The sequence below is a fragment of the Phacochoerus africanus genome, chromosome 7, assembly GCF_016906955.1.
Source record: "Phacochoerus africanus isolate WHEZ1 chromosome 7, ROS_Pafr_v1, whole genome shotgun sequence".
NCBI lineage: Eukaryota > Metazoa > Chordata > Mammalia > Artiodactyla > Suidae > Phacochoerus > Phacochoerus africanus.
The window spans coordinates 37,700,845-37,718,193 of NC_062550.1; the positions used below are offsets into that span (position 1 = coordinate 37,700,845).

At 35.9% G+C, this 17,349-nt stretch overlaps 1 protein-coding gene across 5 annotated transcripts in view; it reads left to right on the forward strand.

Annotated features, from left to right (window-relative positions):
- The window catches only part of RAB3IP (RAB3A interacting protein), a 49,286-nt gene extending 31,944 nt beyond the window's left edge, over nucleotides 1-17,342 (forward strand). For 4 of the 5 annotated variants that reach the window (XM_047787186.1, XM_047787190.1, XM_047787189.1 and 1 more), the window contains 8 exons: nucleotides 4,691-4,768; nucleotides 5,350-5,553; nucleotides 5,707-5,763; nucleotides 9,040-9,168; nucleotides 10,400-10,512; nucleotides 14,227-14,326; nucleotides 14,412-14,481; nucleotides 16,989-17,342. In XM_047787186.1, coding sequence (XP_047643142.1) covers nucleotides 4,691-4,768; nucleotides 5,350-5,553; nucleotides 5,707-5,763; nucleotides 9,040-9,168; nucleotides 10,400-10,512; nucleotides 14,227-14,326; nucleotides 14,412-14,481; nucleotides 16,989-17,071 — 834 coding nt within the window. In that variant the 3' untranslated portion in view covers nucleotides 17,072-17,342. The remainder of the gene's footprint in view (nucleotides 1-4,690; nucleotides 4,769-5,349; nucleotides 5,554-5,706; nucleotides 5,764-9,039; nucleotides 9,169-10,399; nucleotides 10,513-14,226; nucleotides 14,327-14,411; nucleotides 14,482-16,988) is intronic. The other variant, XM_047787191.1, reaches the window with a different exon arrangement.
- Nucleotides 17,343-17,349: the final 7 nt, after the last annotated feature.

Sequence of the window (17,349 nt, forward strand, 5' to 3'; positions counted from 1 at the left end):
TTAAAAATTATCTTTTTGGGAGTTCCCGTCGTGGCGCAGTGGTTAACGAATCCGACTAGGAACCATGAGGTTTCGGGTTCGTTCCCTGCCCTTGCTCAGTGGGTTCAGGATCCGGCGTTGCCCTGAGCTGTGGTGTAGGTTGCAGACGCGGCTCAGATCCCGCGTTGCTGTGGCTCTGGCGTAGGCCGGTGGCTACAGCTCTGATTCAACCCCTAGCCTGGGAACCTCCGTATGCCGCGGGAGCGGCCCAAGAAATAGCAACAACAACAACAACAAACAAACAAACAAAAAGACCAAAAAAAAAATTATCTTTTTGTTGTTGTTGTTTAGTTAGCTAGTTATCAGAGGTGAGAGAAAGATAAATTTAAGCATGGAAATGGTGGGAAGTTAAAGATATGGAAAAGGAGCTGTGTAATTTGTAATGTTTTTATATGTGGAAGGGGTACACAGGAACATAAGATTTTTCTTCCAGTAATGTCTGCCCGGAAGAAAATTTTATAATGATATATGGATACTAGATAAGAAAGCAAATGTATTATGCTACTTATGCTAATTTTGATTGCCTACCTGCCTCCTGACTGCCCTTCATTTCTTAGCCCTGCTTAGTTCTGCCTGTCTGCATTTAGACATGCATTTTGTTAGATAAAGTGGGAGAACAAAGAAACTTTTCCCTCTCTGTCTATAGCAGGATGTGAAGTACCTGAAATGCAGTTTGTGCAGTGAATGAAAAAGTTATCAAAAAATATAACTTTGGGGCCCTAACTTATCTCTGACCTTACAATGGCTAATAGCCTTAACTGTGTAACTATGTATACTTTTGGGGAAAGAAACTACATTGATGAAAAATGATTTCAGTGATGAAGAAAGTTATACTCAAAGCAGTTAATTAAGAATTTAGGAAAAAAGTATGGAAAGTTTTCCAATGGTCTCAATTGTGCCTTCATGATCTCAGTTTACCATTGTCTTATGAGAAGATGTGTTTGCTTGCATTTAATGTATACATGTATAGTTTTTTTTAAAGATTTAAAGATTATTCTGAATAAACTCAATTTGTGCCATTTTGGTAAACTTAACATGTAAACTCACTTTTTATTATGTATGATGAATAATCTTGAATATAATTATACTTTGTGTTTAGCAAAGTTGAGCCTTAAAAGTATCAAATACTTACAACTCTAAAGTTATGTATGTGTATATATATTTTTTCCTTCTAATATTTTAGATTTTGAGATAATATAAAGTGAAGTCAGTCAAAAAATGCTTTACCAGTTTGCATTCAACATGGAAATAAAAAATATGTAGTCTTAAAATCTTTTTAATGTTTTTCAGCCACTTTTAGTAAATGTCTGTGATATGCTTAGTTTTTCCTCAGCAATGCTATAAGGCACATGTAATACAAATTATTTTATCTGTGAAGAAAATAAGAAATAGAATAAGGAGCAATGCTGGGATTCCAACTCATGACCTTGATCTTGCTTTAAGTACTATGAAAGTCATAAATGGCACTCCCATTTGTCTCAAGTCACAGAGATACATTTGAGCTTGGACCTTAATTATGATTAAGATACCTAATACTTATTGAGAGTTCTCTATGTACTGGGCATTGTTCTGAGAGCATATATACTTACTTCCTTACATACATTAACACACATAATAATGAGTTGCATTATAAAACACAAATTTTAAGAAGAGTGAAATAAGAAAATGCTTAAATTTTTAATAGTACAAAAATAATGTCACTAAAACATACCACATGCGTGTATGTGTATTTTTTTAGGGGAGTGTGATTGAATATGTTATCTCACTTTTGAAATCTTGTTTTAAATTTATGATCCAGATGAAAGTCTGATCTAAATTCCATTTTTAAAATTAGGTGTAATGCTGCTGCTAACTCACAGATATACTGGTCCGAAAGGAACAAATTTTTCTTTTCCTGTGATAAGTCATTATACTGAATTTTTAGTCTCATTGCCAATTTTGTGAAGTTTTTTCCATAATATTCTCTAGTGAATTTTTGTCTCCTCTAATACCAGCAAATTGTTTTGCAAATTAATTAGAAGATGTTGAATAAACATTATTTTTTAAAAGGAGGGTTCATTTGGAGTTCCCATAGTGGCGCAGTGGTTAATGAATCAGACTAGGAACCATGAGGTTGTGGGTTTGATCCCTGACCTTACTCAGTGGGTTGAGGATCCAGTGTTGCTGTGAGCTGCGGTGTAGGTTGCAGACGCAGCTCGGATCCCGCGTTGCTCTGGCGTAGGCCGGTGGCTACAGCTCCGATTAGACCCCTAGCCTGGGAACCTCCATGTGCCGCGGGAGCGGTCCTAGAAAAGGCAAAAAAGAAAAAAAAGAAAAAAAAAGGATTCATTTGAATCACTGCTAGCCAGATAGGAAAAAATATTCTGTTTTCAAAGTGTAAATGTATCAATATGAATGTATAGATCAGGGTCTGCAAACTACAGCCTATAGGGCAAAATTGGCCTGTATCTACCTTTGTACAACCTGATGCACCAAGATTGGTTTTTACATTTTCAGATGGTAAGAGGATTAAAAAAAAAAAATCCAAAGAGGAATGTTTTGTGACATGAAAACTATATGAAATTCATATTTTAGTGCCTATGAATTTTTACTGGAATGGCTACACACATTGGTTTATTATTGTCTGTGGCTGCTTTCATACTGCAGCAACAAAGTTGAGTAGTTGCAAGAGAGACCCTATGGCTTACAAAGCCCAAATTGCTTATTGTCTGGCCTTTTTAGTAAGTTTGCTGATTTCTGGTATAGGTGATATGTATATTTTTTTTATTTTAGGAATGACAGAGTGATATAAGGTTTCAGACTTTTTTTGAATATGCACTTTGATGTTTCTTGTCAATTTGCAAAATCCTATGAGTTATTTTAAATACTGCTTCTAACTCATTCTTGCTCTTTTTTCTTTCCTTTTGGGGCTCCAGTATGTTATACTTTTTCACTGTATGGGTTACATCTTTAGGGGGAAAAGTCACCTCAAATCCTAGCTCACTTACCCGGGTGTACCTCTTCTCCTGGATCTTGGTCCCCTGATTCTTCACTATTTTGTTATCTCTCTAATGCCTTTACATACATTTTAAAAAATGTGTTCACGTTTAAAAAATTACTTTCCATGGGAAGTTTGTTCCAAGTTGTATAGTTCACATTAATGAAAGCCGAGTCTACTTCAAAACATTTAAACAAATATTCTCTTCATAGCACAAGCTACTTCTGCATTTATAGTTAAAATGTCATTTATCTTGAAAGGTCAGATTATTATTATCATTAAATAATAATAATATATTTATTATTTTTAAAGTATCTGTCAAGCAGTGGTTTTTTTTTTTTTTTGGTCTTTTTGGGGCTGCACCCACGGCTTGTGGAGGTTCCGAATCAGAGAGGTCGAATCAGAGCTATAGCTGCTGGCCCATGCCGCAGCCACAGCAATGCTGGATCGCAGCCACATCTGTGACCTATACCACAGCTAATGACAATGCCAGATCCTTAACCCACTGAGAAACCCACTGAGAAAGGCTGGGGATCAAACCTTCGGGGGATCAAACCTTCGTCCTCATGGATGCTAGTCAGATCCATTTCTGCTAATCCACCATGGGAACTCCTGTTCTAGTCCATTCTTATAGGGACTGTTCCATACAGCCAAGTAATCTTTCTAAAATACAGATAAGATTATGTCACTCTTTTCCTTAAAAACCGAAAGGCTTTGTATTGGATTTAGAATAAAATCCAGAATTTTTACTCAGGTATTTTATTTGATTATTAGAATGTAGGAATTCCTGCTGTGGTGCGGCAGCTTAAGGATCTGGCGTTGTCTCTCTAGTGGCATGGTTTTGATCCCTGGCCTGGCAAAGTAGATTAAGGATCTGGTATTGCCAGAACTGCAGCTCAGATTCAATCCTTGACCTGGGAACTTCCTTATGCCTTGGGTGCAGCTGGAAAAGACAAAAAAGAAAAGGAAATCGGGATGTAAGCTCCTTTTCCCAGTGTATCACCAGCACCTGGAATAGTACCATCACGAAGAGGTACTGAATTAATGTTTGGTGACGTCAGTCATGAATTAATGAATTAATGTTTGATGAATAGAGGAGAATACCCAGAGTTTCATATTTGTGATACTTAAAAATTCAGGTCTTATTAAAAGGTAAACTCTGATTTGCTTTTTTAGATTGCACAGAATTGTCGCTTAATATTATTTTGTGAATATTGGCAGCTGTAAGGCTTCTTAACTGTCCTAACACTGCAGCATTATTGATGTGTTAACATTTTTACTTGTCCCTTCTGTATATCTTTGCTATAAGTAATAACATGAATACATATGTGGTGAACAAATTATAAAAACCTAAGTGCAAAGTTGAGTTTGACATGAGGGTCCTGTGTTGTCTTTCATCACATATGTGGTTTGTACCCGAGCATCGATCATGATGATAATACTCAACCTGGCTGCCTCTGTGGTAATAGGTACTAAAAGAAGGTACCTATTCCTCATTCCTAATAGTTGGTTTGTCTGATGACAACTGCTATTTCAGTAGTTGACAATGAATACTTAATTTTAGGCAGAATTTTGTTAATATATCTTTGCCTCAATCATAGATACCTGTTTAAGAGTTTTGAAAACAAATGCTAAATACTTTGTTTCCAAAATTTGAGATGTTAACTTTTTCAGGAAGCTCATAAGATGGTGAGAGAAGCAAATGTCAAGCAGGCAACAGCAGAAAAACAGCTGAAAGAAGCACAAGGAAAAGTAAGTTTTTGCTGCCGTTAGTAGTATAAAATGTAAAGATACTAGTGGTTATTGCTTTAAAAATACTTAACTTTTATTGAATTTGTGCTGATTATGAAAGTGGTGCTTGTTTTAGAAGATTTTTTTAACTATAGGAAACTATAAAGAAGAAAATAGCCACTACTAGATGTAATTAATAGTGAACATTGAGTGTCCATTTATATTAGAGGCAAATATTCAAATGATTTTGAATCACATGTATTATCAAAAGGGTTATATAATCATGTTTTGAAATTAATGTTTATTTTTAACTCACTAAAAAAAGCCATCAAAATGTTGTTAGGTTTTACTAACACGTTAAGTGCAATGTTAGACATTTTGATAATTTTAAAAATTTCACTTGACATGTGAGTAGCAGCTAAATCCAAACCATATGGAAACATCAAAAAAGTTGGTTTTACTTTCATTACTCCACAGGAAGTACAAATTAAACTTATATTTTATCTTTGAAAGGGAAGTGTTTTGACCAAATTACTAACATTTAGCTGCATCTATCATAAACGTATTTAGCGGATGTGATTATGTTGATTTTTTTTCCCAAGATTGATGTACTTCAAGCTGAAGTGGCTGCATTGAAGACACTTGTATTGTCCAGTTCTCCGACATCACCTACACAAGAGCCTCTGCCAGGTGGAAAGACACATTTTAAAAAGGGTCATACACGAAATAAAAGTACAAGCAGTGCTATGAGTGGCAGTCATCAGGACCTCAGTGTGATACAGCCAATTGTAAAAGACTGCAAAGAGGTAACTCGTCCAGGACTGTCCCCTCTGACTCTGTTGATACTTATTAATTCTCATCACTGAGATGTCGGTTATAATTTCTGTCAGCAAAATATGTAGTACAAAATATTCAATATTAAGATGGGGGAGGCTTTATCTAGAGCTGGCTGCTTTCAGGGATTCTTCAGTTCCCTTCTCTACCTGGCTGGCCATGGAGTACCTGCTGGAAACTTGGTAAGTTTCTTAATCTCGATATTTCTTTTAGGGAGCAAACTGTTGTGTGTTGAATGAAGGAGAGTGGGTGGCTTTCATGGTCTGGCTAGACAAAATTTATTGTTAGAGTGCTCTAGCAAAGTATGAATATAAGAAATGTGTGAAAATATTTAGGTGATTTTCTTAAAGAACAGCACATTCCAGAGGCAGAATTTTATATTGGTAAGGTAGTCCTAGAGTTAATTCAGATAATGAAGAACAAACAATAGAATTAATGATAGCCTTATCCTTTTAGCGGTATGTTATAAAGATAACTGAGATAAGAAATATTTTTAGCTCTTTTGAGTAATAATTGTTAAAACTGTGTAATATTTTTTACTTAAATACAATGAAAAAGTATTTCCAAGGAAATTGATCAGTAATTTATGGAGCAGCTCTCTCCCATTTTTTTCTTAAAAACTGTATTTTACATTGTTGAGTTCAAGGTCATCATTAATCTCTATGAAGCTGTGTGTGTTCAGATTTTTTTTGCATGAAAGCAAGGAGTTTATTAAACTGAATAACTAAGGTTAGGTTACCTATTTTAGCTGAATTGTATTTTGTTTAGTTATTAACGGAAGAGATGATAGTGAGGGAGCAGTTCAATATTTGGTCAAAGATGAATGTGACAAAATCTGAAATTCACAGTGGTCTCTTTTAAATATTAAAGAACGCTTTTAGTCATAACTTTTAATTCTGATTTCTTTCAATTTAAGTAGCATTTTTAACTGCTTGATAAAGCTTACATTTTTGCTGTGGTTTCTCAGTGTAATCATGTACCTTTCCCCCCTATTGTTTATGCTAAGAAAATTTAAGTGTTTTCTCATGCTACATTTCAAAGTTTTGTTTTTAGTTTATGAAATTTCCTTAAAATATGAATAGGCAGCATATAATTTTTTTGCTTTCGAGATATGTCCTGTAGTCTAATATTTTGTGAAAAACTTGTCAAAAGGTTTCCTTAGAGAAAGGAAACACTTAAATTTGTGTAAGTCTTAGAAAAAGACTTACACAATTGGAAAGAAAACGAAACAGGTCCATGTTTCTACAGAAAATGTGCTAGGGGCATTCAGTCAGTGCATTTGCAGCTTATCTTCTGAAAGCATTTAAAACACACGTGTGCATGCACAGACACACAAGTAGGCAAGGCTTTGAGGTTAAGTCACTCAGATGTGAACTTTTACTGGTTTCTTGCTCTGTAACCTTGGTCAAGTTATTTTCTCTCTAAACCCTCGTTTCCTTATCTATAAATGGGGACTATAATATTTATCTTGCTCAACTTTGAGGATTAATGTTTGTTAAGTGCTTGCCATAGTCCCTGACACAGAGTCAGCTCTTAATAAATAGTTTAAATTACTGCCTTTTAACTAGAATCATTTCTTGGAACACTTTGGGCCTTATATCCATCAAAGGGTAGACTTTACAAAGAATGACTTTGAAAATGTAAGTATTACTTATCTGCTAATATTTTTATCCTTCTGCCTTTAGCTTTGATTCAAGGAATTTATGGATTGGGATGAAAAAATTCACATTGAGATTGCCGTTGTACACCTTAGAGGAAGGTCTGTAGGAAAGCTGGGATACAGTCAGGCTTTTGTTACTTTCACGTAGACTACGTGCACATCCGATTGAGCTGTCCTAGAGGCCATGGCTGCAGTCAGTGCTCCACTAATAGTGTATCCAGTGCTTGTGGACAACAGTGGCTTAGAGCTGCCAGAGGGTGAGGGACGCTACTCTGTGTTTGGGAGGCTGGGGGTGGGTGTAGTTTCATATGTAGACAGGTAGTACTGAGCTGAGCTGAGGGAATCTGTGGAGAAGTTTACTTGGGGAAATTTATTAAGTTGGGTGAGAAGAGAAGGGACAACTGGAAGAGTGAATAGAAAGGCGGGTGCCAGCCTCGATTATTGTTGACAGTCAGATGGTAGGTACTGGAGGATGAAATGCCAAAAAATGTCTGAATAAATGTTATATTTTTAGATAGTCAATCTAGAAGGCTGTATGTGTGCTACTTTTAGTCTTGCTGCTTATACAGTAAACATTTTGGAAAATTCTTTTGGAAATGCCTTCAGGTAATAGTAGAACAATTGGTGTCACTTTTGATCCCAAACTAGCTTTCACAATTTAGTGAATCTCCATTTATTCAAACACTTTTATTAACTTGGCTTCCAAATTACTTTTTGATTATTTTCAAAGAGACTTAATCTTATGCATATATTTAGAACAGTGTGCACTTGTGTCTTAAGAGCAGCTCCAACATTATTATTATATTTTTTGGTGGTGTGGATAATGGTAGTATCTTGGACACCATAGTGGATACATTGAAAAGGGACAGCTAGACATTTGGGAGTTTGGATCGTTTTGTTTTTTTTTTTGTCTTTTTGTCTTTTTGCCATTTCTTGGGCCGCTCCCATGGCATATGGAGGTTCCCAGGCTAGGGGTCAAATCGGAGCTGTAGCCACTAGCCTACACCAGAGCCACAGCAACGCGGAATCCGAGCCGCATCTGCGACCTACACCACAGCTCACTGCAACGCCAGATCGTTAACCCACTGAGCAAGGGCAGGGATTGAACTGGCAACCTCATGGTTCCTAGTTGGATCCGTTAACCACTGCGCCACGACAGGAACTCCTGGATCGTTTTTTAAAAAGAAAAATCACTGCAATGGAATATTTCTCAGCCTTAAAAAAGAATGAAGTATTGTCATTTGTAGCAGCATGAATGGACCTAGAGATTATCATATTAAGAGAAGACAAAGACAAATACTATATATCACTTACATGTGAAATCAGTAATGCAAATGACTTTACTTACAAAGCAGAAACAGACTCATGGACATAGAAGACAAATTTCTGGCTACCAAAGGGGGAGAGGCCAGGGAGGGATAATGTAGGAGTATGGGCTTAACAGACAACCTCTACTATGCATAAAGTAAACAAAAGGACCCTCTGTACAGCACAGGGAACTTGTGCTAAGAATTCAGTATCTTGTAATAACTTATAATGGAAAAGAATAGGAAAATGTACATTGTAACTGAACCACTTTGCTGTACACCTGAAATTAACGCAATATTTTAAATCAACTATACTTCAATTAAAGAAAAAAAATTGCTACCATGTGTTATAACTAATCGACAATGGTTCAATAATTATTTTAAAGAGTATATCTTTTTCGGTAATATTTAAATTAAGTTTTGGTTTTATAAAGTGGTTTTATGTTTGTACTTTGAAAAAAGTTATTTTGTGTTTTCTTTTGGTTTGTTAGGCTGACTTATCTCTGTATAATGAATTCAGATCTTGGAAGGATGAGCCCACAATGGACAGAACATGTCCTTTCTTAGATAAAATCTATCAAGAAGATATCTTTCCATGTTTAACCTTCTCAAAAAGTGAGGTAATTTAAAAAAAATTAATAGAAATGCATTAGAGTTGTATTTATACCTTTTACTAAGTCATCACATATTTTAATATCTCTTACATAAATAACTTAGAAAATGTCACATTTTATCATTTTCTCCATTCTCCATTAGGATTGTAGTAATTTCTTGGCATTCACTTACTGAACCTGTTCCTTATTTCAGCAGAGGATCATTCACACTGCAGTGTGTATTGCATTGGAGTCAAGTATTAAATATGTATGGGAATAGGGCTTATTTCTTAATTTTTAGTCTAACGTTCAGTGTAAGGGAAGTTCTGTACACTCTAAGGTTGGGTTTATCTGTATGTGATTAAAAAATCGTATTTAGTTCCTTCATCTTTAAAACAGGAAAAAAAAAATGCCTGCCTTGTCTATGTCATGGGGTTGTCAAGAAGGTAAAATGAATTAAGTAGATACAAGAACTTTTAAAAAATACCACAAGGCACTATACAGACATGTAAGGTCATTAATTTGTTCTTATATATGGAAGGTTTGTATACACATATCCTGTCAATCAATATTTAAGGTTAATCTGAAGGTTGTCTTCAGAGGATTTAATTATAACATTGCTTGTAAGGAGAAGTTATAATGAACAGTAAAATGCTTTTGGTATGTAGATATGTAATAGTCATTGTGGCCCTGGGCCTGGTTTTATGTGGGCTGTGCAGTATGAGGGGTCTTACCAGAATGAGATAGTTTGCCCATTTCATCAATTGTTTATCAATTATTACCATCTCCACTGGGTATTTAATATTTGATAACTCAGTTGTTTCTTTTGTAGATGCTTGTGTACATAAATACAAGATCATAAAATATATAGCTGTAATTAGCATATATTGCTGTGTTATGAATGACCAGTATTAAGAAATAATGCATAAATTTAGCAAAATAAAGCATTAGGATATTCATTTTGAAATGGCATACATAGTAGATATGGATTGTGGGTAAGGGGTGGTCTGGGAATTAATGTCTTTAATCTCCTTATAGATAATGGGAAAAGTTATTTAGCTATAACTGAATTGCCTTTCATAACAATGTTTGAATTCTAAAAGAATTCAAGCCAAGATTATGTGGTTTCTTTCTTTTTTGCTCGCTAAGGCAAATCTAGTGGAACTTGGGGAAAAAATAATTTTTAAAATCAGTTTACTATAGAATTTCGTATTTTTTCTGCCAGCATAGCATCTAATACTTTTTTGTTTTTTGAAAGTTGGCTTCAGCTGTTCTGGAGGCTGTGGAAAACAATACGCTAAGCATTGAACCTGTGGGATTGCAACCTATTCGATTTGTGAAAGCGTCTGCAGTCGAATGTGGAGGACCAAAGTATGTTTTTAAAACCATGTCTTATGGAAGATACTGAGTTTTTAAAATGTTATGTGTTGTAGTTATTTAATTTTTTTCTAGTTTTAAATGTGGTTAAATCTCGTCACTTTTCTATTTAGAATCTGTTTAGCCCAAAGACCAATCTCTAGGCAGCGTGGGGATTTCAAATCTAGCATCAGTGGAGAGCTACAAACATATATGTGTGTATTAGAAACTTTTTTCTTTTTATGGTTACACCTGTGGCACATGGAAATTCTCAGGCCAGGGTTTGAATCGGAGTTGCAGCTAAGGCCATGGCAACATCAGATCCAAACCACATCTGGTCTCCACTGCAGCTTATGGCAATGTCTGGGCCTTAACCCACCGAGCCACAGCAGGAACTCCTAGAAACTTTTTTAAAAATTTTATTTATTTATTGGCTGCACCATGGCTTGCAGAAGTTCCCAGGCCAGGTATCAAACTCAAGCCACAGCAGTAACCTGAGCCACAGCAGTGACAATGCTGAATCCTCAATCACTAGGCCGTCAGAGAACTCCAGAAACTTTTTTTTTAAAACCATATATTTTAATCTATTAGTTGATTATGAAATCTCTATTGGGTAAGCAGAATGTTTGTTCATTACATGCATAGTTATGTTTTCTGGGCTTTTGTGTAAACTATTTCTTCTTGGAGGTGGCCATCAAAAATAGCTTGAGAAGACAGTGAATTAGATCAAGTCTTATTAAGCATGAAAACAAGGGACCAAAAGACTTGGTTGGTCTGCTCCTTTAATACTCTCATTATAAAGCTTTCTCACTTTGTTAAATAAACAGTTCTGTCTTCCAGATGAGACATAGTTGGCAGTTGTGTTCCTTCAGAAGGCGACTCCCACATTTCATAGCAGGACAGGCTTTTTTCTACCCAGTCCTGGGAGGAGGAAAGATGGAAACCCACAGTACATCAAACCTTTGGCACCGCTGTTTAAAAAGTGATTTAGGAAAGATTTCGAGGAAGCTGCTTAGTTGGTGGATCAATGTAGGGGACTGAAGAGCCCAGGAGAGCTCGTAGCAAACAATGATTGAATCCCTTCAGGGCCATTTTGAAGGCAAAAGAGGAAACAATTGGTTGAGATGAACTGACAGGTCTGTTAAAGCCGGTTGTAGTTGTGTGGTTCTTCCTGTTCCGTTATGCCTATTACACTCTTAGCAGGATCATGCAGTGTTGGTATTTGGGTAACTCAGTCCTGCATCTGCTCTGTGAGCCACACATCCGCCTGCATCACCTGAGCCTCACATCCACATCTGTCCTGTTTTATGCTCCCCTGTGCCTCACCTGTAGTATGGTGGTCTCTGAACTTTGGGGAAGAGATTTACATTCCTAAATTCTATCCTTCCACAAACACCAGGGTATTTTTATTCTGGTCGTTAGTGCTAGCAGTTTGTGTGCTTTTTTCTGTGTTACACCTTATTTTAAATATAGCCATTTTTATTGTAGGATTTTGAATATGTGCTTGCATTATATATTACACATATTGAACATGTGCAGATATCACCAAAAGATAACAAACAAGGATCTCAAAGTAGATTTTTATAGTATTTTAGTAAAATAATTATACAGACTAGGTTTAGTGAACATTTTAGTTAAGGATATTGTGCTTGAGGGCATGGGGCCAGAAGCAAAGATGTTTGTTTGCAGTGCATATTGTGTGGAGGAAACTAAGGGAAGACATTGTCCTTTTTTATCAAATGTGAAGTATGGCCCTGGCCAGGGCTCTTGAGGAGGAGGTTATCAAAATAATCACTAAATGTGTGGCACAGTGCTCTGAACATTGCAGAAGATAAGGTCATTCCACTGGTGGTAATCGGAGGCTATTCTTGGAGAGGATTTGATTTGACCTGGGCTTTCGAAGCATGGGTGGAATTGAGGATATAAAGAACAGTACGTGTGTGTGACTGAAGAAAGGAACAAGAAAACAGTGTTCAGAGGGTGGTGAGTGTCTGAAGAGGAAAGATGTGGGGGGAAAAAAGTGTCAGAGGTGACAAATCGGGAGAATAATGTAAAATTTGGGAAATTAATAGGAAAGGGCTCTGGACTTGGGAAAGATGTTAGGTCTAGATTTAAACATGTTGACATCCCTAAGTGAAAATGGGAGGCAAGGATTTAAAATCTTGATAGAGCTGTTAAGAGACATGGAGGTAGTCTAGCATGTTAAAAAAACAAACAAACAACAAACAAACAAAAAAAACCCACTGGAATTAGAGGTCAGAAGACTTAGCATTGAATTCTAGCTCAAAGAAAAATATATTGGTTTTAGAAATGAGATAACTTAAACACTTTTTTATTATTTTAAAAGTTGATACCGAAACCCACTTTACCTGAGTACTTTTAAAATTAGGAAAATAGTAGACAAACAGGAGTATGTGTGCTTCCAAAAGAGTAGTGTAAAAGTGATTTTTATCAGTTTGATGCTACTTTTTTCTCTCATGTAAATTATACTTAATGTGGTATATAGTTCCAAGGACTTTTTAACACTTGTGCCTTAAATTTCTTGATCATCTACCCTCCCCAAGCTAGTGGTTAGTGCTTTTAAATATTGTTATAGATCATGAAAGGAATTTTCTAATAAAGGAACAATGAGGCAGCATCTCTTTGAAAAGGTAAGAAATCTTTTGTGATTTAAATAGCCCCTTCCAAAATTATTCTCTTTTAAATACACATTCTCTGTGTTGCTTAATATGGAGGTACATTTGTATCACATTTCTGGTAAATTGTAGCTTAAAATTAATGTTCATTTAATATATTTCTCTTTATTATGTAATTTATAATGTCAAAGTGCTTTTGGCCCTTTATTTTACTTAGAGCTACACTGATTTTGCCTTGACAGGGAGTGGTAGTTACATTTAGTCAAGCTTCTAATTTAGAAGGGGGGCCACTGGGCTGCTGTGAGTAGACAGCACTTGATAGACAGGTCAGCTTCACCCCCATTGAGCAGTAGAGTGGAAGGTGGTCCGTCACTTAACCAAGAGTCACCAAATGTCTGCTGTGTGCCAGGCACATGCTTGGTGCCAAGCATTTAAAGATGAATAAAGTGCATCCTCTGTTCTCAAGAAGCTTTCAGCCTAATCCCAGCCAAAAGGCCCTCATACCAAGTTTTGCATGTTATAATATGCAGAGAGAAAAGTTGGTATGTCTAAATGTAGTGTATACCCTTTGTGTAATTGTTAAGGTGCTATGTTTGTAAGGTAGTTTATGCCTTTGTAGTTCTTGGGCCCAGGAGCCACATTAAATGCACCTACACTACCACAGCACACCAAAAAGTATCCCATATGGAAGCTCTCATCCTGCAAGCTGTCAGTAACATGCTTTGAGACTTGAACAGTCATTTTGAAGTTTCTTCCAACTGAAAGAGGAGTTGAAGTGCTGATGGGAAGCCGAGCACTGCCCTGCAGCTGATTGCTCATTTGTAAATTTACTCCTGGACAGGACATATATTAAAACATTTAGCTTCCATTTCTAGCTTCTATTTCTAGAACGAAGCTATGCCATTAAGCTTATACTGGAGTTGTAAGCCCCAGAGGGCAGGAATTTTGTCTTTGTCACCAGCACCACAAGGGCCTGCTACATGGTAGGTTCTCAAATATTTGTTGTCTTAGTGAATATACAACTTGTACAGCAGAAGGTAGGGACAAAATGCTTTTAATTAAAAAAAAACTAAAATTCATCCTTATTTTACAGAAAATGTGCTCTCACAGGTCAGAGTAAGTCCTGTAAACACAGAATTAAATTAGGAGACTCAAGCAACTATTATTATATTTCTCCATTTTGCAGATACAGGGTGAGTAATATAACCACGAATTTCAGTACAGCTCACTTTGATATGAGACATTTGACTATTTAACATTCTTTTCTTTTTGGCCTAGATCACTTCTGTGTGTAACTTTTTCACATACATTCGATATATTCAGCAGGGACTCGTGAAACAGCAGGATGGTGAGTGTTCTTAATTCATCATAAAACATTTGCATGAAAGTTCACTAAAAAGTTTTTAACAGGGTAGTAATTCTCAAACTTTTTTATGGGTGCATTTATATTGAATCCCTTTTATAGATCTAATAAAATATGTGAAGAATTTGGGAACAAATGCCTCTTTTAAAACATGTTGCATTTAACCCTTCTATTTGCATCATTTTACGTTAATTTTGAGTTTTAAGCAGGATCAGTTTTAACTTATAAGGAGTATATGGTAAAGCAGATGGTTAATGTGAGAGGAATATCTAGCCCGTTGAATTTACTCCCTAAGAAATAAAAATGACCACCAAGCTCTGGACATAGTCAGCTTTATTTTAATTAGTGAAACTCATAAGGTGCTAACAAATTTTTTTCTGTATTTTCTACTTTCATGTGTGAATTAATAAAGTAGTCACGAGGATCATTCTGAATGGAATAAAGATTACTGTTATTTATTTATTTATTTATTTATTTATTGTTGTCTTTTTAGGGCGGCACCCAGGGCATATGGAATTTCCCAGGCTAGGGGTCTAATCGGAGCTACAGCTGCCGGCCTACGCCAGAGCCACAGCAATGCAGGATCTGAGCTGCATCTGCGACGTACACCACAGCTCACAGCAACACCGGATCCTTACCCCACCTGGTGGGGCCAGGGATTGAGCCCTCATCCTCATGGATGCTAGTTGGGTTCATTAACCACTGAGCCACGACGGAAACTCCAAAATTACTCTATTTTAAATCAGCAGAAACATGGAGATGATGTATCCAGGAGAGCCAAGCCAGTGCAAGTGCTGTGGTATTTTTAATGTAGTCTTTCATGATTACCTGTTTTTTATAGCCGAATGTCTTAAGTCCAGGCATAAGAACTGATATGTCCTGAGAGATCCAAAGCAGTGGGTGTTTTTTTTTTTTTTTTTAAATACATGTGATTGTTTTAAAACAGAAATAGCAAACTAGGGACAAGTCCATGCCAGTTTTATATTTGAAGTTGTGGGAAATTTTCCTGTTTATATTATTTTAGACGCTGAAAATCTTCTTAAAAATTAGTAGAATTGTACTGTCTTTCAGTCTTGTAAACAGTGAGTCTTAATTCTTTGGAAAAATTAGTTGTGTTGATAAAAATTCCATTTAGCATTTTCAAGCTCTGGTATGTTGAAAACAGTCACATTTATTTATAATCCCATATAATTAGGTTCTAATGCTTAAAAGGGTGAAACCTGTATCTAATTAATGTTGAATTTCAGAGGACTGCATAGCATAAAAGCAGCCTTTAAACTGTACAGTACTTTTCATGACTTTAATAAAATCTTTTTGAATAACTATTGGATAATATGATTTACTGGAGAACAGATGATTTGTGTTGTCAAGCATAGTTTTTTTTTTTTCCTTTTAAAAAAAGAAATTTTATAGGGAAGGATGAAACTAGGAAGAAAGTGTCATGAGTGATGGTGGGGGTGATGGGTGATAAAAGTGGTATCTCCTCTGGTTTCTCTTGCTCTTTTACTTCACAGTATTTGGTATACATTGTATCCTGCCAAGGTTTGTGATAAATTATTATTAATTTTAAAATCTGTTTATAATCTGTGCCTTGTGCTAAAAAGGTTTCAGGGCGTCTAAATCTAAAGCAGGGCTTCTCATCCTTGGTACTATTATTAACATTTTAAGGTGGCTAATTCTTTGTTGTGGGAGGCCTATCTTGTGTGTTGTAGGAAGTTTAACAGTGTCACTAGATGCTAGTAATGAAAAATGTATCCAGACATTGCCACATGCACACCTGGAGACATAGTCTCCCTGGATGGGAACTACTGATCTAAATCAGTCTAATCTGACCATGTGTCAGAGGAAGACCTTTTGTTGTCTGCAACATAGATCCAATTTTTTCTCACTTATAGAGGAGACTTAGAAAAACAGAGATAATTGAATTTACGGCTTATCCTTTGCATTTATTTTAATTTCTCATTGAGCCACACACAAAATCTTTCCCTGTTTTTACTCACAAAGAATGTTACTAAGTTCTCTGAACTGTCTCTTGTTTTCTTTTTTCCCTGTTTACTCTGTTAGTTTTAATGAAGAGTGAAGTGGCCAAAATGTGATAAGCTAGACCAAGAAGATTCTTAAGTTCAACAATAACTCTTATGCAATTGAGTGATGAGTGTCGTTACTCAAGAAGGTAGAAGCATTACCATTTACTCAGGACACTGAAATGTCTGCCTTCTTTTGGGCTAAAATGGTGGGCATTGATGTCTCTAACAAATCAATGTGGCAAAATTGGTAAATATTGCTCATTTATTGATAAAACTGGGATGCTCACAAGTACATGGAAAAGTTAGTGTGAAAGGGTGATAGAATGTTTAACCGTTAGGTACATCATTAGGAATTGCCCCGTGAGGGCATCTTAAATCTTAATCTTAAAATTTCAGTGAAACAGATTAAAAATAATTTAAGATGGTATTTTATGATTTATGTGTTTCTCTTTTCTGTTTTCATAGTTGATCAGATGTTTTGGGAAGTTATGCAGTTGAGAAAAGAGATGTCATTGGCAAAGCTGGGATATTTCAAAGAGGAACTCTGAAGCTCTGCCTGGGACCATGCATGAACCTCCCTGAATACCTGGAAAATGGCTGAATATTTTTATGGTTACTTGATATTTATTTCCAAGGAGTGGGTCCAAGACTTTTTCCTTCTTTTGCAAATTATACTAAGAAGTACTGTGATTTCGTTTAAACTGACCTATGCTGTGTTTGCTTTTTCTTTAGTTGAACATTCTATAAAGAATGACAGGTGTACTAGTGATTGTAATTTATAGTTGCAAAAAAAGCTAAATAAATAAATGTTAGATTGAGTGTGTTT